A 25,680-nucleotide genomic window follows, 5' to 3' on the forward strand; every position below is an offset into this window, starting at 1 on the left:
CCGTATTTATAGGCGTATAATACGCACTTTTTTCCCCTTTAAAATCAGGTGAAAATCGTGGGTGCGTGTTATACACCCATTCCCGCCAATCTCCACTCCGCTGAGGGCAGAGGAGCGAGCGCCGCCAATATCACATAGCCGAGTGTACTAGGCTAGTCTCGCCTCCGCTCACAGTCACGCCCAGTCCCGCCATTGGACCTGTATTATGTCCATCATAGGGGCGGGACTGCGAGAGGAGTCGAGCATAGCTGAGTACACTCGGCTTTGTGTATGTCGGCTGTGTTCCGTGTAGAGCTCATAATCGGCTGTTGATGTTCGGAGACTTTCGGCGTCTCCTATGTCCTCTGTACTGCGCAAGCGCTGCGCCTGCGCAGTACAGGGCGGACGCTATCGGATGGGGAACATTATTCGACAGGACACCAGTGCTCGCTCCTCTCCCCTCAGCGGAGCGTAGATCGGCAGCAATTTTAAATAATCAGCCTGCCTGGGCAAGTCTGCAATGACATGAGGCTGCAATGGCAATGACACGAGGCTGCATTGACACTGGACGAGGCTGCATTGATGGGCATTTAAATGTAAGTTTTTCCTTAAAATTCCCTCAAACTTGGGGTGCGTGTTATACTCCGATAAATACGGTACTTCATTTTCAGTTTGTAGCTCTACCTTTCGGTCTGGCTACTGCACTGTGGGTGGTTACAAAGGTCTTGGCTCCTCCTCCTGGCCAGATTAAGTGCTTGGGGTATAACAATTGTGGCGTACCTAGACGACCTGCTCTTAATAGACCGGTCGGTAACCCGCTTAGACCAAAGCTTGATCACCACAGTCCACTACCTCGAATACCTAGGTTGGGTCCTCAACCTAGAGAAGTCTTCTTTAAAACCAATAAGAAGGCTAGAGTACTTGGTCTGGTTATAGATACAACCCAGAAGAGGGTGTTTTTACCCCAGGCAAAAATCGGCACCATAAAGGAGCTGGTTCAGTTAGTTAGGGCAAAGAAGGGTCCTTCTGATCGCCTTTGTATGAGGTTGTTGGGAAAGATGGTGGCTTCACTCGAAGTTCCCTATGCTCAGTTTCATTCAAGACTGTTGTAAAACGGTATCCTGTCTGACTGGAACAAGAAAGTCCAGGCGTTAGATTTTCCAATGCGCTTGTCGCCAATAGTGCGTCAGAGCCTCAGTTTGGTGGTTTGTACTAGAATCTGTGGAAAGGGAAATCTTTTTTAACAGTTACCTGGAAGGTGGTAACAACAGATGCCAGCCTTTCGGGTTGGGGAGCAGTTCTGGAAGAGACTGTCCAAGGGAAATGGTCCAAAACCGGGGAGACTACCCATCAACATTCTAGAGATTCGGGCGGCATACCTAGTCCTAAAGGCCTGAACATTCAGGTTGCAGGGTTGTCCTGTCAGGATCCAATCCGACAATGCCACAGCAGTGGCTTATATCAATCACCAAGGGGGCACCAGGAGTCGTGCAGCCCAAGGAGAGGTAAGCCAGATCCTAACCTGGGCAGAAAAGCATGTGCCGTGCATATCAGCAATCTTCATTCTAGGGGTAGAGAATTGGCAAGCGGACTACTTAAGTCGCCAGCAGTTGTTCCCGGGAGGAATGGTCTCTTCACCCCGAAATCTTCCTGGCTATATGCCAAAGATTGGGGATCCTGGACGTAGATCTGTTTTGTGTCCAGGTTCAACAACAAGATCGACAACTTTGTGTCAAGAACAAGGGATCCACTTGCATGCGGGAGAGATGCGTTGGTGACTCCGTGGGATCAGTTCTCACAGTTCTCGACTCTCACATCCTTTATTATAGAGTCTGGAAGGCATATGTCTCCTGGTGTGAATCCAGGGGTTGGTATCCCAGAAAGTTTGCATAGGGAGAATCCTTGTCTTTCTGCAAATGGGGTTAGAGATGAAGCTAGCCTTAAGTACTATCAAGGGCCAGGTCTCAGTCTTGTCAGTATTGTTTCAACGTCCTCTTGCTTTGCATTCTTTGGTCCGAAGCTTTAAACAGGGGGTAACATGGCTTAATCCACCGTTTAGAGCTCCCCTGAACCCTTGGGACTTGAATTTATTTCTGTCGGCATTACAGAAACAGCCTTTTGAGCCAATACAACATATTCCCTTGGTCCTTTTGACAAGGAAGCTAATTTTTCTGGTAGCCGTTTCTTCTGCAAGAAGGGTATCAGAATTGGCGGTTCTTTCTTGTAAAGAGCCATATTTAATTATTCATAAGGATAGAGTAGTATTGCGTATAGCCGTTGGCAATAATTGCATGAAAAGTTCGACATGCTGGTTGTACACAGTATCGATGGATCAATTTTGGTACAATCAGCCTGCCCATACGTGGTTTTGAATCTCGACTGCTTCGTCTGTGGCCGGCTTTAGAATACACTGATCAATGCTGCAGCAGCTGATCGAATGCAGGCTTTCCAGCAGGACTGTTCAACAGAAGCCAAACTAACGATCCGGTTCTGTTGAACAGGAAAGACCCCTAGTGGGTCGAAATTCAGCCAGTTCCTGCTTAATCCTTGTATACCTGGTTTAATATTGTAATACAATTGTATCTGAATTGTTTGTGTCATGTGAAATTTTGGATTTGAAATATGTTTTTGGTACATAATGCTAACTAAAGTCATATTTTTACAGATTTATTGCAAATGGAGAGCCCAAAAACAAGCAAAAATGAAAAACCTGAGTCAATACTGGAAAGTTTTTCATCTATTAAAATGTATAGAAAAAAAGCAACCCCAGAGCCCAGTGCAGCGGAGACTGCAGAAGAAGAATTAGAGCCTGGAGAAGTGAAAGGTAAAAATCTAAAATGACTACAAAAAGTCACTGGAGACATAGCCCACATAGCAGTATCAAGGCCCTCCCATCTAGAAAATTGAATTCTTAAAGAGGCTACGATTCTTCAACAACTTCTTCACTATGACTGCAGCTTTACTTCAGGATTTTGTAATGGGTGTCAGGCTGCCTAGTTGCCAGTAATTGTAACTTGATCCTAGTTAAAGTGGTTGTAACCCTAAAAAGGAAAAAAAAAAAAAGATCCTGTTCCCTTATAGCAGATTAAACTGCTTGTGCTGTCTAATCTGCCCCTTTTTCTAAGCTGTAAAAAAACCTGGTTTATCCTGCCTGTTCCTGTGTCCTCCTTTGTGTGCTGACCACAGTAAACCATGGCTGCTGATCCCTGATTTACTGTGGTCAGGTTATGTGCCTCCATCATCTCGCTGCTTTCCTCTCTCCCCCCTCCCTCCCTGCCTGTCAGCCCGCACCCCCATCCTGCCGCTATTATTAGCTGGCAGTAAAAGTAAATAACAATTACAACCAACCCCTCTGTTATCGTAATCTCCCCTACTGTGTAAATATTTTTGTAAAAACAAAGCCTGCAAATACCTTTTTTTTAATCTCTTCTGGCCTGTCACAGCAGTCATGTGACCTCCCCGGGTGACGTCAGAGGGGTCACTCGACCCCTCCCTCTGTAGCCAGTAGATTGAAGGATAAGAGGAGCCGGAGGTCACGTGACCTGCCATAAAAGATAAAAGATCAGGTATTTACAGGCATTGTTTAAAAAAAAAACAAATTGCACAGTATAGGAGAGATGAATAGAACAGAGGAGCTGGCTGTAATTGTTCTTTAGCTTTAAATGTATGGAGACTAATGCGCAAAAACCACAATCTAAACAGGAAAAAAACAATCTAAGACTATCAGTAAGGTACTAGGTAAAGAGCTGCCAACATAGATGGGTCCACTCAGCTCCCCCAAGAGAAACAATAGGTTCATATAAAATATGTGGCGCTATTCTACCCTCCTGTACCACACCTATGGAAAAAGGTCTACTGAAATGACACTACGTGTGTCTACAATCCTTCTAATCCATATGGCAGATGTATAGCAAATGTATGCCTAAAGAAACAACTCCAGTTGCTAGATCACACTAATAAATGAATAAATGAGATGTGTAGGAATAACGGTCCGTGCCCATACAGGATCTAACACATTCTCCTGATAAAAATGAATAATAAAGTGGCTAGTGCAGAATAAATTCTCTAGTGCAAAAAAACAAAAACAAATGAATTAAATAAATAGCATGTGTCACAAAAATAATTAACAAATAAATAGCATCTCGAAAAGGCTGTAAATATAGCCCACACAATTAACTGAAATCAGTGATGAGTGTATAGATAATGAAAAATATATATCCTGTAGATATCATAAGCAAAGTGAATTCAACACCTCAAACCCAGCGATGGGCAAAAAATAGTGCACAAAAGTGTCATGAGTGACAAACTAAAGATATGGAAAAAAGTTTTTTCCAGTAGCACGTAACTGATAATAAAAAAGTGCAACATTAATGAATAATAAATAAATAAATAATAGTCCATAAAGGTGACAATAGTGCAATACAGTCCACACCGATGCTATTGTCATGCAAAATGTGACAGTGCAGATAGCAGTGATTTGTGCTGTTCCACTTAATTTCTTCTGGTGCACACACTAATAGCCTCTCACCTCCAGCAGCGGCCCCCAAATGGGCTGAGTAAGGCAGATGGATAATACTCTGGTGGAAGGAATCCTGCAGGGGTAGCCTTTTCCTGGGGGATGTCCGTGGAGCAGTCTATCCGTCTCCCCTCTCGCCTCTCACAGCACTCCCACAGCGGTAGTTAAAACGAAAGGAAAACTCCCATAGTGTAGTAGTTATAAATTACATTTATTGAAAAAAACGTAGTAACTTACAGAGAAAATAAAAACGAGCAGTAAGAACAAGTAGCTTCCAGGTTCGGCCGTCCCCGTGAAGCGTCGGCACCTGGCTCCTCCTACCCTGACGCGTTGCGTCACACCACGTGACTATCATTTTTCCATAGTGTGGAACAGGAGGGTAGAATAGCGCCACATATTTTATATGAACCTATTGTTCTTTAGCTTTACAATCACTTTAATTTTTAACAGTTCCGTACTAGACAAAAAGCAAAATAATAATTCTGATACATTCTTATGTCCAAAGATATTGGACTTGATCATTTGGTAGCTGCTATTTTTGACTGATTTTAAAGTTGCGTGTTTCAGGGCTAACGTCCTCATTCAAAAACTTGTGAGTCAATGACTTGTAATGGATATGGGCATATTCGGTACTGTGACATGCTTGTTCTGAAAAATGGACTTGTGTAACAGTAGAGAGAATGAGGGTGATGGCTCTGATATATGCAGAATATTAATCAAGCTGGCAATGGCAGCTTGCTTGTTCCCTTCCTGACAGGCTCCGTGTAAGGGTGTTCTTGCAAGACAGGAAACGTTGATCTTTATGCCCACTTTACATATATAGTTTAAACAGTAATACTTTTATTAGCAAGCGGGTGAAAAGATATGGGCTTTTATGATTATTATTACCTTCCAGTGTCTAGGCAAGCACAAATGAGCTTTGTAATGGGGTAATTCCAAAACAATAGCTCTACCTTTTTTTTTTTTTTTTTTTTTTTTTTTTTTTTTTTTTTTTTTTCCTGCAGGAACACAGCGTAGGAGGATTGCCACACCAGAAGAAGTGAGTTATCCTCTGCTACATGGGTAAGTTATTCTTTACATTCATGCAGGGTCATTATGGAGGAAGGGGGGTGCGTCCCCGAAACACGTTAGCTGTACCCCATGTTCTGTGCATGTCCATGCATTGTTTTTATGGCCTTTTGTCAGTTGCATTTTGTGAGTACCCACTTTTATGTAAAACCTTTTTATTATTAAATTATGTTTGGTAATGCACTAGGTGTGCGCGCCTTCCATTTCTGTTTTTCTTGTCATTTTATGGAGTACCTGCCCTGTGTACACATGGACGAGTTCTGAATTTATCACTTTAAAGTAGAGCTGCACAATTAATCGTTAAAAAAATTGTGATCTTGATTCACCCCCTCTGATGATTTCTCCTGCTGAGTTTGCCAATTCTTTCATATAAACAAGTGCAGAGATTATCTACTCACTCAGCTGTCAAAAGAAAGCATCCAGGCATTCTGCCAAGTTTATAACTTGAAACATTGTAACTAAGCTTCCTTCTTAGATCAAAGGGATAGAACTTCTATGTAAGTAAATAGGGCAGTCTGCCAACTTTTCAACAACATGTAAATGCAGGAAGTTAAAGTCTAAATCTTTTTCTGACACTTCTTTCTTAAGTTGAAATCAATATTTTTTGCTAGAAGATTACTTGGAACCCCCAAACTAACTAAAAATATATATATATATATATAAACATTTTAGCAGAGGCCCTAGGGAATAAAATGGCAATTGCTGCAATATTTTATGTCACGCTGTATTTGCCCAGCGGTCTCTCAAATGCAATCTTTTTGGGGAAAAAATACACTTCAATGAATAAAAAAAACCCGAAACCGTAAAGTTAGCCCAATTTTTTTGTTTAAGGCCTCATGCACACGGGATGTTAAAATAACGTTATGAAAACGCCAGTAGCTTTTCAGTGAGTTTTTTTTTTTTTTTTTTTTAACTTTTTTCAGTTTTTTTTCAACGCTTTTGCAATAGCGTTTTTTAGCATTTTTCCGCGTTAGCGTTTTTCAGCGTTTTTTAGCTTTTTTTTTTTTTTCAATGGATCAAAAACGTCAAAAAAGTTGGTGAGCGACGTTTTTGAGCGTTTAGAGCATTAGAGAGTTTTTACAGCTGAAAAACGTCTCTCAGAACCCACTGGTCCTGGGTTTTTTTTACAGCTTAAAAACGCCTATGCCATTTGCAGCTCAAAAACGCCTAGGTGGGCATGAAGCCATAGACTAACATAGGCGTTTTTAAGCTGCAAAAAACACTCAAAAAAGCGACTGTAAAAACGTCCGTGTCCTTAATGTGAAAGATGATGTTATGCCGCAAGAATCATGATCTATCTTCTAAGCGCAAAAATTGTGATTCTCATTTTAGCCAGAATCGTGCAGCTCTACTTTAAAGTAGAATTTTAAGATTATGCATTCATGGATCTTCAGTGCAAATTATGGCTACAACTTTATACATTATTTTGTTGTGCAATGAAGGGTTCTAAAGTGTGAAAAGCTGTTGGCAAAATTCTTTATACATCTGTAGTATATGGTTACATTCGCATAAGCAAAGTTGACCATTGGGGAAAATATATGTAGTAACCATCTATAGCTCCAGAGGTATAGGATTCTGAAGTTCTGTGCAAATCTTTAACTTTTACTGTAAAATGTAAGCTTATCCCCACCCATTTCTGCCTTGGGCACCTTCCTGCTGGTTCGTTAATGTGATGGGTGGCCCCACTAAGCAATGGGAAAATTCAGTAGATGTAAGGAATGGCTTTAGTACTGACTTTACACAGGAAACATTTACATTTGTGAGCAACTTCAGCTGCCAGTATCTTTTGATATGTTTTAATTTGTTTTTACAGAGGCTAACCTCTTTTGCGTTTTCCTCATATGCTCATTTTAAATTTACAGGGCTTGTGCCAGTGGTTTACTTTACCTTCCAAAAACCTGGCTCGTGGAATGGTGACAAACTTTAACCCTTAAAAATCTCCATAGGCGATGTTTAAAAAATTCTACAGGTTGCATGTTTTGAGTTAGAGGAGGTCTAGGGCTACAATTATTGCTCTTGCTTAAACGATCGTGGCGATACCTCACGTGTGATTTGAACTCTGTTATTATATGCATTCGCTTCTGCACGTGAGCTCGGCGGGACGGAACGCGTTAAGAATTTTTTATTTTTTTTTTCTCTTTTTACACTGTTCTTTAAACAAAATGTCACTTTTTTATTCCTATTACAAGGAATGTAAACCTCCCTTGTAATAGAAAAAAAGCATGACAGGACCTCTTAAATATGAGATCTGTTGTCCAAAAAGACCTCAGCTCTCATATTTACACTAAAATGCAATAAAAAAAACAATTGCATGTCATTTGAGAAAAAAGACTCTTGAGAGCTATGGGCGGAAGTGACGTGCGCGAATTCGCGGCAGAGACCACTTTTATTCGAAAGCGGACCTCCCGCTGAAGAAGAATATACCAGGGTTATGACAGCTAGCTGCTGCCATAACAACGATATCTCTCTTCAAAATACCGACTTATAACAACAGGGGGCGGGTCCGTAAGTGGTTAAAAGGAGAAACAAAAACCTGAAATTTTAGTTCTAACAGGAATAGAGGGGAAATCTTCCAATGAACATACATGTGACTCAGGGACAAAGCTATATGAGAGGGGATTTCCCTCACTTTGAAGAGATTTTGTCTTGTGTCTAAAGAACAGGCAATAAGAGAAAATCTCACCAGTGGGACATGGATAACGGGGAAAAAAATAAAATTGTAATCCTTTCCTACTCCAAAACCTACCACACAAGTTAAGGCTTTAGACATTTTTATATAAATTGAATAGAATGTTTTAGTTTCTTGCACTACCTGCTGCTCTCTCAAAAAAAAAAAAAGTGCCAGAACTTTTGGGTGAAGTTCCCCTTTAAACTATTTAAATTTTTTAACAGACATTAAAAGCTCTTTTAAATCAAAACATCCCAGCCTCTTCTAGCTGCTTTTAATTATCAAACCTCATAACAGTGACACTAAACTCTTTTTCTATCAGTTTAAAAACTCCTATGCATTTACATTCGAGGACTTGCAGACTGCCAAGATTCTACTCTGAAAAAAAAAACTAGTTTTAAATACCTGTGTTGTGAGCTTTTGGAGATTAATTTATCCACAATGTTTGTTTATAGTTACATTGATAAATGAGGCTGAACTGTTTGTTCAGAATACTTAAAGTGGATGTAACCCCGATTCATGAAATTTGACCTAGACACATATATCTGTAGTGTTTACTTATCTCTATCCAAAGCCCTAAGTCCCGTGTCTTTCTGCTGTTTCGTTCCTCTGTTATCAGTATGATAACTTCTGACAAGTTCTCAGAGATGGGAGATAAAAGCAGCCTGAAACGTGTGTTGGGGGTGGGTGCTATAAATCAGCAGAGAGCTTGTCTTGTCACAGCACAGCTCTGAAAGTTTCTTTGTTGTTCTGCCTATGACTATGTGGAGTGGGGGTGTGTGCCTTTCCTCCAATCGGCTGTCACACAGTCTAAGCCAAGACTACTGCTGCTGAGTGAGGAAGTAAAAATTCTAACACAATCTAAGAATTCTAAAGCATATAGCAAGCTGAAGACAGTGGATATGCATATAAAACTTGTGTAGGGAGATTTGTTTCATCCACGTGTATCATCTGAGACTGTTCACTTCACTGGCTATAGGAGAGTGTTTACATCCACTTTAGGTGTCCACTTCAATGGCTGTAAAGCAGCGATGAAATCCCAGAATAAACTGGGAGAATATGGCAGTGAAGGGACAGCTCTAACCTGGCTGCGCTAGAGTAGAGCAAACGGGTGACTTTGTCATCCTTGCACATTATGACCAGTGCAGCAGGACTCACTACAGCTTTGCTTTAAAGCCCAACTCTGGTCAAACCGACATTAAACCTGGTTGCAGGCATATTTATTTTTGCACACTGGGGGGGGGGGGGGCATTGCATTATAAACCGTACGCTAGATGTAATCAAGGTCTCCATGCAGCTTAATCAATTGACTTTTTGGTTTTCCTTCAGCACCTAAGAAATTGAATCTTTCAATTGCTTCTCTCTAACTTGCATTTGGGACATTACTTTAACATAAGTACAGATATAAACTAGTGAAATTCAATTACAATGAGGAGCCATAATGTATTCAGGCTGCATTTAATATTTTGTGAAGTTAGTGCTCTCTTCAAAATTTGTGAACCTGCTATTTTCTCTGTATAGATGGAAGCGTGAAGTTCGGATAAGGAAAGGTAGCCATCGCTGGCAGGGGGAGACCTGGTATTATGCTCCTTGTGGTAAAAGAATGAAACAGTTTCCTGAAGTCATTAAGGTGAGGGTGATCTTCTCTTATTTGATCTTAACCATTTTACAGTGGGAATATACAGTATAATAGTTGGACTGTGGCTATGCACATTGAGTAAAAATTAGCAATTATGATCTCTAAAGAATCCCAGGCAGTCAGGATATACAGTATCTCACAAAAGTGGGTACACCCCTCGCATTTTTGTAACTATTTTATTATATCTTTTCATGTGATAACACTGAAGAAATTACACTTTGCTACAATGTAAAGTAGTGAGTGTACAGCTTGTATAACAGTGTAAATTTGCTGTCCCCTCAAAATAACTCAACACACAGCCATTAATGTCTAAACCACTGGCAACAAAAGTGAGTACACCCCTAAGTGAAAATGTTCAAATTTGGCCCAAAGGGTCAATATTTTGTGTGGCCACCATTATTTTCCAGCACTGCCTTAACCCTCTTGGGCATGGAGTTCACCAGAGCTTCACAGGTTGCCACTGGAATCCTCTTCCACTCCTCTATGACGACATCACAGAGCTGGTGGATGTTAGAGACCTTGCGTTTTGAGGATGCCCCACAGATGCTTAATAGGGTTTAGGTCTGGAGACATGCTTGGCCAGTCCATCACCTTTACCCTCAGCTACTTTAGCAAGGCAGTGGTCATCTTGGAGGTGTGTTTGGGGTTGTTATAATGTTGGAATACTGCCCTGCGGCCTAGTCTCCGAAGTGAGGGGATCGTGCTCTGCTTCAGTATGTCACAGTACATGTTGGCATTCATGGTTCCCTCAATAAACTGTAGCTCCCCAGTGCCGGCAGCACTCATGCAGCCCCAGACCATGACGCTCCCACCACCATGCTTGACTGAAGTCAAGACACACTTGTCTTTGTAGTCCTCACCTGGTTGCTGCCACACACGCTTGACACCATCTGAACCAAATAAGTTTATCTTGGTCTCATCAGACCACAGGACATGGTTCCAGTAACCCATGTCCTTAGTCCTTAGATTGTGTTCAGAAAACGTTTTTTGGGCTTTCTTGTGCATCATCTTTAGAAGAGGCATCTTTCTGGGACGACAGCCATGCAGACCAATTTGATGCAGTGTGCGGTGTATGGTCTGAGCACTGACAAGCTGACTCTCCATCCCTTTAACCTTTGCAGCAATGTTGGCAGCACTCATATGTCTATTTCCCAAAGATGACCTCTATATATAACGCTGAGCATGTGCACTCAACTTCTTTGGTCGACCCATGGCAAGGCCTGTTCTGAGTGGAACCTGTCCTGTTAAACCGCTGTAAGTCCTTCGAGCTCTTTGCCGTGAGGTGCCATGTTGAACTTCCAGTGACCAGTTTAAAGGAGTGAGAGCCATGACACCAAATTTAACACCCTGAGACCTTGTAACACGAACGAGTCACATGACATCGGGGAGGGAAAATGGCTAAATGGGCCCAATTTGGACATTTTCACTTGGGGTGTACTCACTTTTGTTGCCAGCGGTTTGGACATTAATGGCCGTGTTGACTTATTTTGAGGGTACCGCAAATTTACACTGTTACAAGCTGTACACTCACTACTTTATATTGTAGTAAAGTGTTGTCACATGAAAAGATATAATAAAATATTTACCAAAATATGAGGGATGTACTCACTTTTGCAAGATACTGTATGAATTGCATGATTATTATTTTTTTTTTTTTTTCCTTGAACAAATCTGCAATGCACAGATTTAGGAGAATCATCAAATTGCAAGTTTTCCACATTTGACTAATGGGTTGATTCTTTGTTTTCTAATCATAAGGCTCCATTCACACCAATTTTTTTTTTTTTTTTTTTTTATTCCATGCTTTTTGCAGAAAAGCAAAAAACGTGGAAAGCACAGCAAAACGCACTGCAGAAATGCTCAAAAGCAACATGCATAGGTGTGAATCGAGCCTAAGTGAGCACCTCATATTAGGTCCATTCATGTGCTTACTTACCGGATCTTTGTTATGTGAAAATAGATGTTAAAGTGAATGCCTTGTGTTTGGTGGAAAGAGTACAGGATGTTTTGTGCATGTGTGAAGTGGAGAACAAGCAATTCACTAACATCACTGCACTAGAGTCAAAATCGAAAGTCTGAGCATCCAAAACTCACAGCTTATGCTGGTATCGGGCAGAATAAAACTGATTATTTTTTTAGCTACCATCTGGCAGTCATAGTAGCACAAATGTCTCAAAGATACAGCAATGTTATGGTGTACAGTATATAGTCATTATCTGTTTATGCAACTAAATTATTGAATTGGACTACATTATTATGCATTTTTACCAATGTTTTTCTTTCTATGTGTTTCCATTCTGCTGCTGTGCAGTATCTCTCTAAGAATGCTGGCCCCTACGTCCGCAGAGAGCACTTTAGTTTCAGTCCCCGGATGCCTGTTGGAGACTTCTATGAAGAGCGACACACTCAAGAAGTGAGTTTTTCTCTCACAGGATAGTTTTTTGAAGATACTAATTGTGGAGCAAATTTGCTCTGGATCATGATTGGATAATAGAAATCAGCAGAGCATTCACTAAGCTCTGGTCAAAATGAATGCAACTGCACTTGCAAAGTGCACAGTCTCTTTGCCTTTAGTCGCTAAAAGGGGTTGATTTACTAATCGGTGGTTTCCTTTTAATGCTGACTTGTACACATTGCAATATGTACAGGCTGTGTGTGTGTGTGTGTGTGTGTGTGTGTATGTATATAGCTGCTGACTTTTAAAGTGGTTGTACACCCCATTCATGAAATCTGACCTGGGCACATATATCTGTAGTGTTTACTTATCTCTCTCCAAAGCTCTGCGTTCCGTGTCTTTCTGCTGCTCCATTCCTCTGTTATCAGCGTGACAAGTTTTCGACACAGGAGATAAAAGCAGCTGGAAATTTGTGTTGAACTTAAAGATAAGCAGAGAGCTGGTCTATCCAGACTGCAGCCCTGCAAGTTTCTTCATTCTTCTTCCTATGTAGAGTGGGGGGTGTGCCTTTTCCTCCAATCGGCTCTCATACAATGTATGCCCAGACTCCACACCCACTGCTGAAACAGGAAGAAAATTTGTAACGTGTACTTTCTAAAGAATGTAGAAAGCTGAAATATTCTCATCTGAGGCTTTTGACTTCACTAGGTATAGGAGAGGGTTTACATTCACTTTTAATATAAGGACACTTGCCTGTCCAGGGATCCTGCGATGTCGCGCCCACCCCCCATTCAGATTAGTCAAATAGGTTCGGTGCAGGCGCCGGCATTGTAAGTAAGGGAAACGGGCAGTGAAGACTTCAGACTTTATAGCTGGTTTCCTACTGCACATGCACAAGTCACGCTGCGACTTCTGAAGTGTCACACCGTATTCTGGGACCTGTGTATCCCAGAAGGCAGCGGGGCGAAGGAGGAGGGTCCAGAAATGCACGTTGCTCGCCTGCTGATCTCGCTGGTGCAATGCTTTACAGACTCTTAAAAAAATGTGCATTTTATCATTTTTTTCCAAAAAGTGAACTTATCCTTTTTAAGTGATTGTAAAGGCTTTTCTAAAAAAATAAACATGTTACACTTGCCTACTCTGTGCAATGTTATTTCACAGAGCGGCCCCCAACCTCCTTTTCTGGAACCTCCTCTTTCCCTGCCGGCCATCTTGGCTACTCCTCTTCTGTGTGGCCCCATAGCAAGCTTCTTGCTATGGGGCAACACCTGCAGGCTTATTCCTGAGCCGGGCTATGTGAATCCATAGACACACATGGCATGGCTTGACCCTGCCTCCCCCTCCCTCCTCACAAGATTTGATTGACAACAGCGGGAGCGCTGCTACCTCTGACCTGTGAGGAGAGGAACAGAGACCAGTGCCGCTGCAGACAGGCACAGTGTTGGATAGAGATGGTATAAATATATAGGGAGGTGAGGGGGCAATACAAGTACTGAAACATCTTTTACCCTAACCCCTATGCGGCCCAGCTATAGCCGAATGAGGGCTACAGCGTGGCTGCACTTTACCGGGAGGACGTTTTGTGCTGCCTGTGCGCCACACTTCGGCAGCGATCTGTAATCGATGTGACTTTCAGACGCAGCTGATCACAGATAAGGGTAAACAGCCAATCACGGCAGCTCTTTACCACGTAATCGGCGCTGTCCAATCACGCTGACAGTGCGTGAGGAGAGCTGAAAATCAGCAAATATGCACTGACAATCGGGACACTGATCATTAGTGTCCTGATGATCAGTGGAGCCCCAACAGTACCGCCAATCTGTACCGCCTATCAGTGCAGCCTCATCAGCGCACATCAGTGAAGGAGAAAAATGACTTATTTACAAAATTTTATAACCGAAACTAAGAATCTTTGGAAAAAAAATTAAAATCATTTTTGGTCTTTTTTTTTTGTTTAGCAAAAAATAAAAATCCCAGTGGTGATTAAATACCACCAAAAGAAAGAACTCGATTTGTGTGAAAAAAATTGTATAAATTTCATATGGGTACAGTGTTGCATAACCGTGCAATTGTCATTCAAAGTGTGACAGCGAATTGGCCTTGGCAGGAAGGGGGTGAAAATGCCCGCTAAGCCAAGTGGTTAATACAGGGAATGCATTAAGATAAAGTCTTGCATTTTTAAAACCACTTTTAAATGTCAACCAGACTGTTACTTGAATAAAATCCCAGGTGCAACTGGTTTCATTACCCTTTGTACTGTATTTTTGGCAAACGAAAACGACATTCACAGTTCAAATTTTGTTTGCTCGTGTTTTTTTTAGATACTACTGCTTTGAATTTTCTTGTCACTATGGTTGAAAATGATCGCTGACCTCGCTAAACATTAGAACATCAAACAAACGTTTCGGAAACAAATTTTCAAAATTCTACTGGTGTATGGCCAACCTAACTTCAACATAGAAAAATAAAGTCTGTGCTGTATGGCAGAGCTGTGTAAATCTCAAGACCGGATGGAAATAAATATAGAAAATATAGAAGCTTTGTAGGGTAAACCTGCTCCCATGCAAGTTTCATCTCTGCATTTAGCTGTTGCCTGGAGTTCAGCTTTAAAGTAAACACTTAAAGTGGTTGTTAAGCCACTGTATCCTTTTCATTTCCTCTGTTTCCTAATGATAGGTGCCCCTGTGTGTGCTTTATAAAAAAAAAAAATGCCATCTATACCCTTTTTCAGAGCCCCGCTCATGTAACCGGCCACCTCTCCCCTCTTGATCTGACAAAGTGGGTGGGGCCAAGAATCCCCAGCTCACATCAGCCAGGAGGAGAGGCAGCTAACCACATTAGCGGCACTCAGAAACAAGGTATAGATGCCATTTATTTATTTTAATATAAAGGGCACGTACACTGGGCACCTATCATTGGGAAACAGAGGATTGTGTGGAAATGTAAAAGGTTTATTTTAGCTGCAGGAGGGCAGGGGCAGGCACTGTCATTAGCAGGCGGGGGGTAACAACGAGTAGCAGTAACAAACGCTGAACATAGAGGAAAAAAAAAAGCCATTGAAAATACATTTAACTTTGTTGAATATCTATATAAAAAATAGGGCTACAACTAATGAATATTTTCATAATCGATTAGTTAGTCGATTTATCGTTTCGATTAATCGGATAATAACCTTAACCACTTCAGCCCCGGAAGGATTTACCCCCTTCCTGACCAGAGCACTTTTTACAAATTGGCACTGCGTCGCTTTAACTGCTAATTGCGCGGTCATGCAATGCTGTAACCAAACGAAATTTGCGTCCTTTTCTTCCCACAAATAGAGCTTTCTTTTGATGGTATTTGATCACCTCTGCCGTTTTTATTTTTTGCGCTATACACGGAAAAAGACCGAAAATTTTGAAAATGATATTTTCTACTTTTTGTTCTAAAAAAAATCCAATAAACTCAATTTTAGTCATACATTTAGGCCAAAATGTATTTGGCCACATGTCTTTGGTAAAAAAATGTCAATAAGTGTATATTTATTGGTTTGCGCAAAAGTTATAGCGCCTACAATCTAGGGTACATTTTCTGGAATTTACACAGCCTTTAATTTATGACTGCCTATGTCGTTTCTTGAGGTGCTAAAATGGCAGGGCAGTACAAAACCCCCACAAATGACCCCATTTTGGAAAGTAGACACCCCAAGGAAATTGCTGAGAGGCATGTTGAGCCCATTGAATATTCATTTTTTTTGTCCCAAGTGATTGAATAATGACAAAAAAAAAAAAATTTACAAAAAGTTGTCACTAAATGATATATTGCTCACACAGGCCATGGGCATATGTGGAATTGCACCCCAAAATACATTTAGCTGCTTCTCCTGAGTATGGGGATACCACATGTGTGGGACTTTTTGGGAGCCTAGCCGCATACGGGGCCCCGAAAACCAATCACTGCCTTCAGGATTTCTAAGGGCGTACATTTTTGATTTTACTCCTCACTACCTATCACAGTTTTGAAGGCCATAAAATGCCCAGATGGCACAAACCCCCCCCAAATGACCCCATTTTGGAAAGTAGACACCCCAAGCTATTTGCTGAGAGGCATGTTGAGTCCATGGAATATTTTATATTTTGACACAAGTTGCGGGAATGTGACAATTTATTTTTTTTTTTTTTTTGCACAAAGTTGTCACTAAATGATATATTGCTCACACAGGTCATGGGCATATGTGGAATTGCACCCCAAAATACATTCTGCTGCTTCTCCTGAGTATGGGGATACCACATGTGTGGGACTTTTTAGGAGCCTAGCCGCGTACGGGACCCCGAAAACCAATCACCGCCTTCAGGATTTCTAAGGGTGTACATTTTTGATTTCACTCTTCACTGCCTATCACAGTTTCGGAGGTCATGGAATGCCCAGGTGGCACAAACCCCCCCCAAATGACCCCATTTTGGAAAGTAGACACCCCAAGCTATTTGCTGAGAGGCATGGTGAGTATTTTGCAGCTCTCATTTGTTTTTGAAAATGAAGAAAGACAAAAAAAAAAATTTTTTTTTTCTTTTTTTAATTTTCAAAACTTTGTGACAAAAAGTGAGGTCTGCAAAATACTCACTATACCACTCAGCAAATAGCTTTGGGTGTCTACTTTCCAAAATGGGGTCATTTGGGGGGGGTTGTGCCACCTGGGCATTCCATGGCCTCCGAGACTGTGATAGGCAGTGAAGAGTGAAATCAAAAATTTACGCCCTTAGAAAGCCTGAAGGCGGTGCTTGGTTTTCGGGGTCCCATACGCGGCTAGGCTCCCAAAAAGTCTCACACATGTGGTATCCCCGTACTCAGGAGAAGCAACAGAATGTATTTTGGGGTGTAATTTCACATATTCCCATGGCATGTTTGAGCAATATATCATTTAGTGACAACTTTGTGCAAAAAAAAAAAAAAAAAATTTGTCTCTTTCCCGCAACTTGTGTCACAATATAAAATATTCCATGGACTCGACATGCCTCTCAGCAAATAGCTTGGGGTGTCTACTTTCCAAAATGGGGTCATTTGGGGGGGGTTTGAACTGTCCTGGCATTTTATGCACAACATTTAGAAGCTTATGTCACACATCACCCACTCTTCTAACCACTTGAAGACAAAGCCCTTTCTGACACTTTTTGATTACATGAAAAAATTTTTTTTTTTTGCAAGAAAATTACTTTGAACCCCCACACATTATATATTTTTTTAAAGCAAATGCCCTACAGATTAAAATGGTGGGTGTTTAATTTTTTTTTTTCACACAGTATTTGCGCAGCGATTTTTCAAACGCATTTTTTGGGGAAAAAACACACTTTTTTACATTTTAATGCACTAAAACACACTATATTGCCCAAATGTTTGATGAAATAAAAAAGATGATCTTAGGCCGAGTACATGGATACCAAACATGACATGCTTTACAATTGCGCACAAACATGCAGTGGCAACAAAATAAATACATTTTTAAAAGCCTTTAAAAGCCTTTACAGGTTACCACTTTAGATTTACAGAGGAGGTCTACTGCTAAAATTACTGCCCTCGATCTGACCGTCGCGGTGATACCTCACATGCATGGTGCAATTGCTGTTTACATTTGACGCCAGACCGACGCTTGCGTTCGCCTTAGCGCGAGAGCAGGGGGGACAGGGGTGCTTTTTTTTTTTTTTTTTTTTTTTCTTTATTATTTTTTTGCTTTTTTATCTTATTTTAAAACTGTTCCTTTCATTTTTTTTTTTTTTTTTTTAATCATTTTTACTGTTATCTCAGGGAATGTAAATATCCCCTATGATAGCAATAGGTAGTGACAGGTACTCTTTTTTGAAAAAATTGGGGTCTATTAGACCCTAGATTTCTCCTCTGCCCTCAAAGCATCTGACCACACCAAGATCGGTGTGATAAAATGCTTCCCCAATTTCCCAATGGCGCTATTTACATCCGGTGAAATCTAAGTCATAAAATGCTCGTAGCTTCCGGTTTCTTAGGCCATAGAGATGTTTGGAGCCACTCTCGTCTCTGATCAGCTCTATGGTCAGCTGGCTGAATCACCGGCTGCATTCTCAGGTTCCCTGTTGAGACAGGAGAGCCAGAGAAAAACACGGAAGACGATGGGGGGGGGGGGGGGGCATTCTCTCTGCTTGTAAAGCAGTCTAGAGGCTAATTAGCCGCTAGGATTGCTTTTACATGAAAGCCGACCGCTGGCTGAAAAGAATGATACCAAGATGATACCTAAACCTGCAAGCATCATTCTGGTATAACCACTCAAAGTCGTGAATGCTGTACCTGAAGACAAAAATATGGCTAACAATAAAGCACAGTAAACGGTAAAGTATAAAAAACTGCATACCTGAAAAGCAAACATGATAAAACATAATAACAATAAAACATTGCAGAATAGAATACAGTAAAAAAGAGCAGAACAATAGAGAGAGAGCGAGAATAGAGAGAGAACAATAAAACGACAACTATTATTTTTTATTTTATATTTTTGTTTGTGTTTTTTTTTTTTTTTTACACTTTTTTTGTAACTGTACCTTTTGTAACTGTAACCGGTTCCAGGTTCGGGTCTCTCAAAATGCGATGGCATCTTGGGAGACCCTGTGAAAGTGTGTCCTAGTCTGTGCAATGCTGTACCCTACGCTAATACTCAGCTACTGAATGGTAGCGTTCAAAACATTCACCAATGCAAAGACCAGGATTGTCAGGACAGGAGGGACAATAATAGCGGATGTCACGCCTATATCCGCGCTTACTGCAGACACGACATCTTTTTTGGGGGGTTCGCTGGGTAGGGGTACTCGGGAGGACATAAAAATGCCTCTCATGCAGCCGACTGCATTTGGTTGGGGATGTGAATGGGGGAAGTACGGGCGCTGCAGAAGTGGTGGGTTCCCAATTAGGATTGGCGAATGCAGCAGGAAGGGCACTATGGGCACGACGGGCCTGTGTTTGTCTTCTTGGTGGCAGCGGGACACTACTTGTGCTTGCCACCTCACCAGCTTGAACTGCACTTATGGGACTCGCCACGTCACCAAGTGTTACTGCAGTGCTGCTTTGACTATGACCGGGGTGTACTAGGCCGCTGGCGCTTGCCAGTTCACCAAAACGCTACCAAAAAAACTGTTAACGATCGCAGGGATCAGGCCTGACTCTGCGAACGCTGCAGTTATGCGTTTAGTGTTTTGTAAGTGACAGTGATCGATCGATACTGCACTTGGGTGGGCTGGGCTGGGCCGGGCGGAGGGGCAAAACGCAGGTGCTAGCAGGTATCTGGGCTGATCCCACTAACACTGCGTTTTTGGGAACCCTAAACTGCTGGGGATGCCAGTATAGATCTGATCGGATCAGATATTGATCAGTTCAGATACTATACCACTAAGGGAGGTGTACGGTGCGTGCGTGGGTGTTAGCGCTACTGGCACTAACCTGACGCTGCCTGGGGCTGGTGCTTGCCAGTTCACCAAAACGCTACCAAAAAAACTGTTAGCGATCGCAGGGATCAGGCCTGACTCTGCGAACGCTGCAGTTATGCGTTTAGTGTTTTGTAAGTGACAGTGATCGATCGATACTGCACTTGGGTGGGCTGGGCTGGGCCAGGCGGAGGGGCAAAACGCAGGTGCTAGCAGGTATCTGGGCTGATCCCGCTAACACTGCGTTTTTGGGAATCCTAAACTGCTGGGGACGCTAATCTAGATCTGATCGGATCAGATATTGATGCGTTCAGATACTATACCACTAAGGGAGGTGTACGGTGCGTGGGTGTTAGCGCTACTGGCACTAACCTGACGCTGCCTGGGGCTGGTGCTTGCCATTTCACCAAAACGCTACCAAAAAAACTGTTAGCGATCGCAGGGATCAGGCCTGACTCTGCGAACGCTGCAGTTATGCGTTTAGTGTTTTGTAAGTGACCGTGATCGATCGATACTGCACTTGGGTGGGCTGGGCCGAGCCGGGCGGAGGGGCAAAACGCAGGTGCTAGCAGGTATCTGGGCTGATCCCGCTAACACTGTGTTTTTGGGAACCCTAAACTGCTGGGGACGCTAGTATAGATCTGATCGGATCAGATATTGATCCGTACAGATACTATACCACTAAGGGAGGCGTATGCTGCGTGCGTGGGTGTTAGCGGTACTGGCGCTAATCTGACGCTGCCTGGGGCGACGCATATCACCGCCGGGCGATCAGGGGGCTAAATCTTTATTCGGTAATAAACGGCGGGTGCCCTGACACTATAAAAAATAAACAAACTAACCAGCGTTACCCGTAACGGTTATACAGTGATCAGTGGTGAAAGGGTTAACTAGGGGGCAATCAAGGGGTTAAAACATTTATTAGGTAGTATATGGGGGTCCCTGTCGCTATAAAACGCTGACGGCGAACCTAAATATTTACCTCACTAACTAGCATCACCAGCGACACTAATACAGCGATCAGAAAAATGATCGCTTAGCGACACTGGTGACGGAGGGTGATCAAGGGGTTAAAACTTTATTAGGGGGGGTTAGGGGGGTACCCTAGACCTACAGGGGGCCTAACACTCACTGCCCTGACACTGTAACTGTCACAAACTGACACCAATACAGTAATCAGAAAAAAAAAAAAAAAAAAAAACCTGCTGGTGTCAGTTTGTGACAGGGGGGGGGTGATTGGGGGGGGATCGGGGGGCGATCGGGGTGTAATGTGTGCCTGGCATGTTCTACTGTGTGTGTGTGTGTGTTGTGCACTCACATTACAGTCTTCTCTCCTCGGCCCGGAACGGAAAATACCGAGCCGAGGAGAGATGACATCATTTCCTCTGCCTCTGTGTACAATACAGAGGCAGGGAAATGATCCCATTGGCTGGGAGCGATCGCGAGGGGGGGGCCACGAATGGATGGCCTCCCCCTCACCACCGATCGCCGGGGGACATTTGCCGACCGCCGCAGGCACCGGGGGGGGGTCCGATCGGACCCCCCACCCGCGGGCAGGCAAGGACGTACATGTAAGTCCTTTTGCCTGCCCGTGCCATTCTGCCGACGTATATAGTCGTGCGGCGGTCGGCAAGTGGTTAAAAAGAAAAAAGTTTAGTGTATAATTTCATTAATATGTGAAGTGTTTGCCTTTTAAAAAAAAAAAAAAAAAAATGTATTCTTAAATATCTATATGCAGTGGTAGATAAAAAATAACCAACTATATGGTTAAATCTCTAATCCACTCTGAGAATAACAGACAGAAAAGATATACTGTATATACTATTAGAGGTTGAGTCTGGTAAATATCATCAGAATCCGAGATCAAATTTTTCATTTAAAGGGGGGAAAAAAAATTAGACTGTTTTGCCAATTTTCAGACAGAACTGTAATATATTATGTGCTGGCCATACAAAAACAATGTCTTCCTTCAAAAAAAAATTAATTTTTAAGAACATTCGCTTGATTTTTTAATCGTTAGTGGGTTCAATTCGACGTTTGTTTTCTATCACAGTGACGGGAAAATGCGGTGGAGCAGAATAGAAAACTTCTTGGTGAAAGGAATTTTCAGACAGTGTATGTGGTTTTTCATTCAGAAATTACATTCATTTTAAAACAAAATGTTAAAAGCAAGTGAAATTTTCAAATGACGTTCTTTCATTCAGCGAATGTACAAAGATTTTTCGTATGAATATTCTCATCTGAAAATTGATACGTGTATGTCCAGCATAAGGCTTGGTTTCACACCTATGCAGTTTGCTTTTGACCCGTTTTCTACAGAGCTTTCATTTTGCATTTTTTTTTTTTATGCTCTTTTTTTGGCCAATTTGTTGTTGGGCAGATTAAAAAACGCAAATTGCCGCAAAAGTGCACTACATGCTTTTCTGCAGCTTCTCCATTGAAGTATATTGAACCAAAAAAAGCACCGTTTTGGGTTTGAAAAAAAAGTCCTTGACCCTTTTCAAATATGCAAAAAAGCATATAAGGCTGAAAAAAAAGCATAGATATGAACGTGTCCCATAGGAAACCATGGTAAATGAACTGTAGTGTGTTTATGCAAAAAACTCATAGATGTGAACAGGCCTAAGACGTTTAGTAGCACCAGCATGGGTTTTTTTGTTTTTTGTTTCTTTTTTTTTTGTATCACCTGTCATAATGGGGTTAAAAAAACTATAATTAGCCCTTCGTAGTACAAAAAGAGAAGATAATCACTACTATAAGGGGTTAATTTATACTGTGAAAGTAATAATATATATTACTTGTATGCATTTTAACTAGGAGTCAGACATGAAGCTATATGAAGTGTGGAAGGGAGATCTCTTTATATTAAAGTAGTACTAATCGTTTTAAATATAATGCACAATACTGGTGGAAGTTTACTGTAATTGTAATGCCTTCTATTACCTCCAGTCTATCAGCCACCACTCTGGGTTCAAATGCTGATGTTCCCTGCACAGAGTCTTTAAAGTGTTTTTCTTTCTCGAACATCACGGGACACAGAGCCACAGTAATTACTGATGGGTTATATAGGTATCACTGGTGATTGGACACTAGAGGTGCGCATCTTCACTTGCCTAACGATTCGATTCGATTACGATTATCAGGTCAACGATTCGATTAGATTCCGCGATGCATCACGATGCATCACGATTACTGCGCGCGGTTTTCATAAAAAAAAATTCAAGCAGTCAGGAGAACTCCATTTTTTTTTTTTCTTTATCTGTTCTTAAAAAAAACAAAAAACACAACAGACATGATACAGGAGATGGTCAGAGACTGCAGACATGATACAGGAGATGGTCAGAGACTGCAGACATGATACAGGAGATGGTCAGAGACTGCAGACATGATACAGGAGATGGTCAGAGACTTCAGACATGATACAGGAGATGGTCAGAGACTGCAGACATAGTACAGGAGATGGTCAGAGACTGCAGACATAGTACAGGAGATGGTCAGAGACTGCAGACATAGTACAGGAGATGGTCAGAGACTGCAGACATGATATAGGAGATGGTCAGAGACTGCAGACATAGTACAGGAGATGGTCAGAGACTGCAGACATGATAGAGGAGATGATCAGAGACTGCAGACATAATACAGGAGATGGTCAGAGACTGCAGACATACTACAGGAGATGGTCAGAGACTGCAGACATACTACAGGAGATGGTCAGAGACTGCAGACATACTACAGGAGATGGCCAGAGACTGCAGACATACTACAGGAGATGGTCAGAGACTGCAGACATACTACAGGAGATGGTCGGAGACTGCAGACATACTACAGGAGATGGTCAGAGACTGCAGACATACTACAGGAGATGGTCAGAGACTGCAGACATACTACAGGAGATGGTCAGAGACTGCAGACATACTACAGGAGATGGTCAGAGACTGCAGACATACTACAGGAGATGGTCAGAGACTGCAGACATACTACAGGAGATGGCCAGAGACTGCAGACATACTACAGGAGATGGCCAGAGACTGCAGACATGATATAGGAGATGATCAGAGACTGCAGACATGATATAGGAGATGATCAGAGACTGCAGACATGATATAGGAGATGATCAGAGACTGCAGACATACTACAGGAGATGGTCAGAGACTGCAGACATACTACAGGAGATGGTCAGAGACTGCAGACATACTACAGGAGATGGTCAGAGACTGCAGACATACTACAGGAGATGGTCAGAGACTGCAGACATACTACAGGAGATGGTCAGAGACTGCAGACATACTACAGGAGATGGCCAGAGACTGCAGACATGATATAGGAGATGATCAGAGACTGCAGACATAGTACAGGAGATGGTCAGAGACTGCAGACATGATAGAGGAGATGGTCAGAGACTGCAGACATACTACAGGAGATGGTCAGAGACTGCAGACATAGTACAGGAGATGATCAGAGACTGCAGACATGATATAGGAGATGATCAGAGACTGCAGACATGATGCACCAAGTAGCCAGCATTGGGTTATAATGCGCTGCTGCTGCCATGGAGACAGAGACCAGCGCTGTCAATAGCAGTGCCAGGACAGCAACCCTGGTTGTTCGCCCACTGGTCCAGTGTCGGAGGATTCCCCCATCCACCTGGAATGTGTAGATGAGGAATTGGATCTTTTTTTTTTTTTCAGTGTAATGACCAAACGAAAAAAGAGTGGGGGAGGGAGACAGATAGGGGAGAGAAAGGGACAGTTCAGTGATGAATGTGTAATGAACAATGCAATGCTCACTTATTCAGGGACGAGGCTGGAAGTTCACACAGCTTGGAATGTGGAGCTGCTGACTGTTCTTCATATCTCCCGCGCACACCCCCTCCCCCCTCCTCTCTCTCCCTCTCTCCTTCACAGCTGTGTCGGGATAGGAGAGTGGGCGGGCTGGGCAGACACAGGGGGAGAGAGGAGGAGGAGGAGGAGGAGGAGGAGGAGGAGGAGGAGGGGGGCAGCTGTATGCATGTAATCTCTGTCCGTTGCTGGGAGGGGGGGGGAGTGAGCTTCGCTGGGCTGTGTGAGATGAGTGTCAGAGACACTCCGCTCAGCTGCAGCCACCGGCCCCTAAATGTACACACTGATTCTCCTGTCCTACGGACGGGAGAAATCAGTCTGTATCCTCAAACTGTCACAGAGATAATGGGGGTCTGGAAACACTGCAATGTCCCCCACAGTGCAGGATCTCCAGGGACTTCGGCAACCCCGATTGTCCTACCGCTCCCACGGATGTGATGACAGCTACAGTGATCTGTCTCACAGCTCCGTGGGGCTCTGCGCCCCGCACATCGGGGAGATAAGAGAGGACTTTGTCCAGTGTCTGAGAAGGGGGAGAGCGTGGGTGGGGGCAGTAGCTGAGGATACATCTCCCATTGACGGGGAACGGCGCCAGGCTTAGCCAGCCGATCAGTGGCTTGTCACCTCCAGCAGGCACTGCTATGCGGGGGGGAGGGGGAGGAGCCGTAATGACGTCACGCATAATCGATTACGGCCGGATACCGCATCGATGCCGAATCGGGAAGGGCAGAATCGCGATGCATCGATGCGGCGATCATTTTCAACAGCCCTATTGGACACTGCACACCCTATCAGGAAGTTCAACCCCCTATATAATCCCTCCCCCTTGCAGGGATACCTCAGTTTTTACGCCAGTGTCTTAGGTGATGGACGTGTAAAGATGTCCTGTGCTGAGCTCCAAAGGGAATATCCTAAGATCCTATACTGGGGCAAGCCAGGCGAACCGGATCCATTCAAAGTGTCTTTTCATGGCCGAATTGAATGGTACCCGGGCTTCGTGTCCGAAGAAACGAGGTTTTACCCGTAATGCTTCTCTTTTTAGAGAGCTGGACCCCGCAGATCAGAAAATGGCTTTAAACTTCCTAATTTCTGGCGAGGTGCTTTACGGTCCCAGAACTGTTGGATCCCCCTATTCGTAGGGGGCCCCAGTCTCTGACGG

The 25,680-nt window shown here is 42.8% G+C and overlaps 1 protein-coding gene across 2 annotated transcripts in view; it reads left to right on the plus strand.

Annotated features, from left to right (window-relative positions):
- Positions 1 to 25,680, plus strand: part of BAZ2A (bromodomain adjacent to zinc finger domain 2A) — a 164,923-nt gene that overhangs the window by 77,906 nt on the left and 61,337 nt on the right. For both annotated transcript variants that reach the window (XM_073613917.1, XM_073613916.1), the window contains exons 6-9: positions 2,645 to 2,803; positions 5,500 to 5,557; positions 9,753 to 9,861; positions 12,182 to 12,283. In XM_073613917.1, the coding sequence (XP_073470018.1) occupies positions 2,645 to 2,803; positions 5,500 to 5,557; positions 9,753 to 9,861; positions 12,182 to 12,283 (428 nt within the window). The remainder of the gene's footprint in view (positions 1 to 2,644; positions 2,804 to 5,499; positions 5,558 to 9,752; positions 9,862 to 12,181; positions 12,284 to 25,680) is intronic.

This window comes from Aquarana catesbeiana, linkage group LG02 (assembly GCF_042186555.1).
Source record: "Aquarana catesbeiana isolate 2022-GZ linkage group LG02, ASM4218655v1, whole genome shotgun sequence".
NCBI lineage: Eukaryota > Metazoa > Chordata > Amphibia > Anura > Ranidae > Aquarana > Aquarana catesbeiana.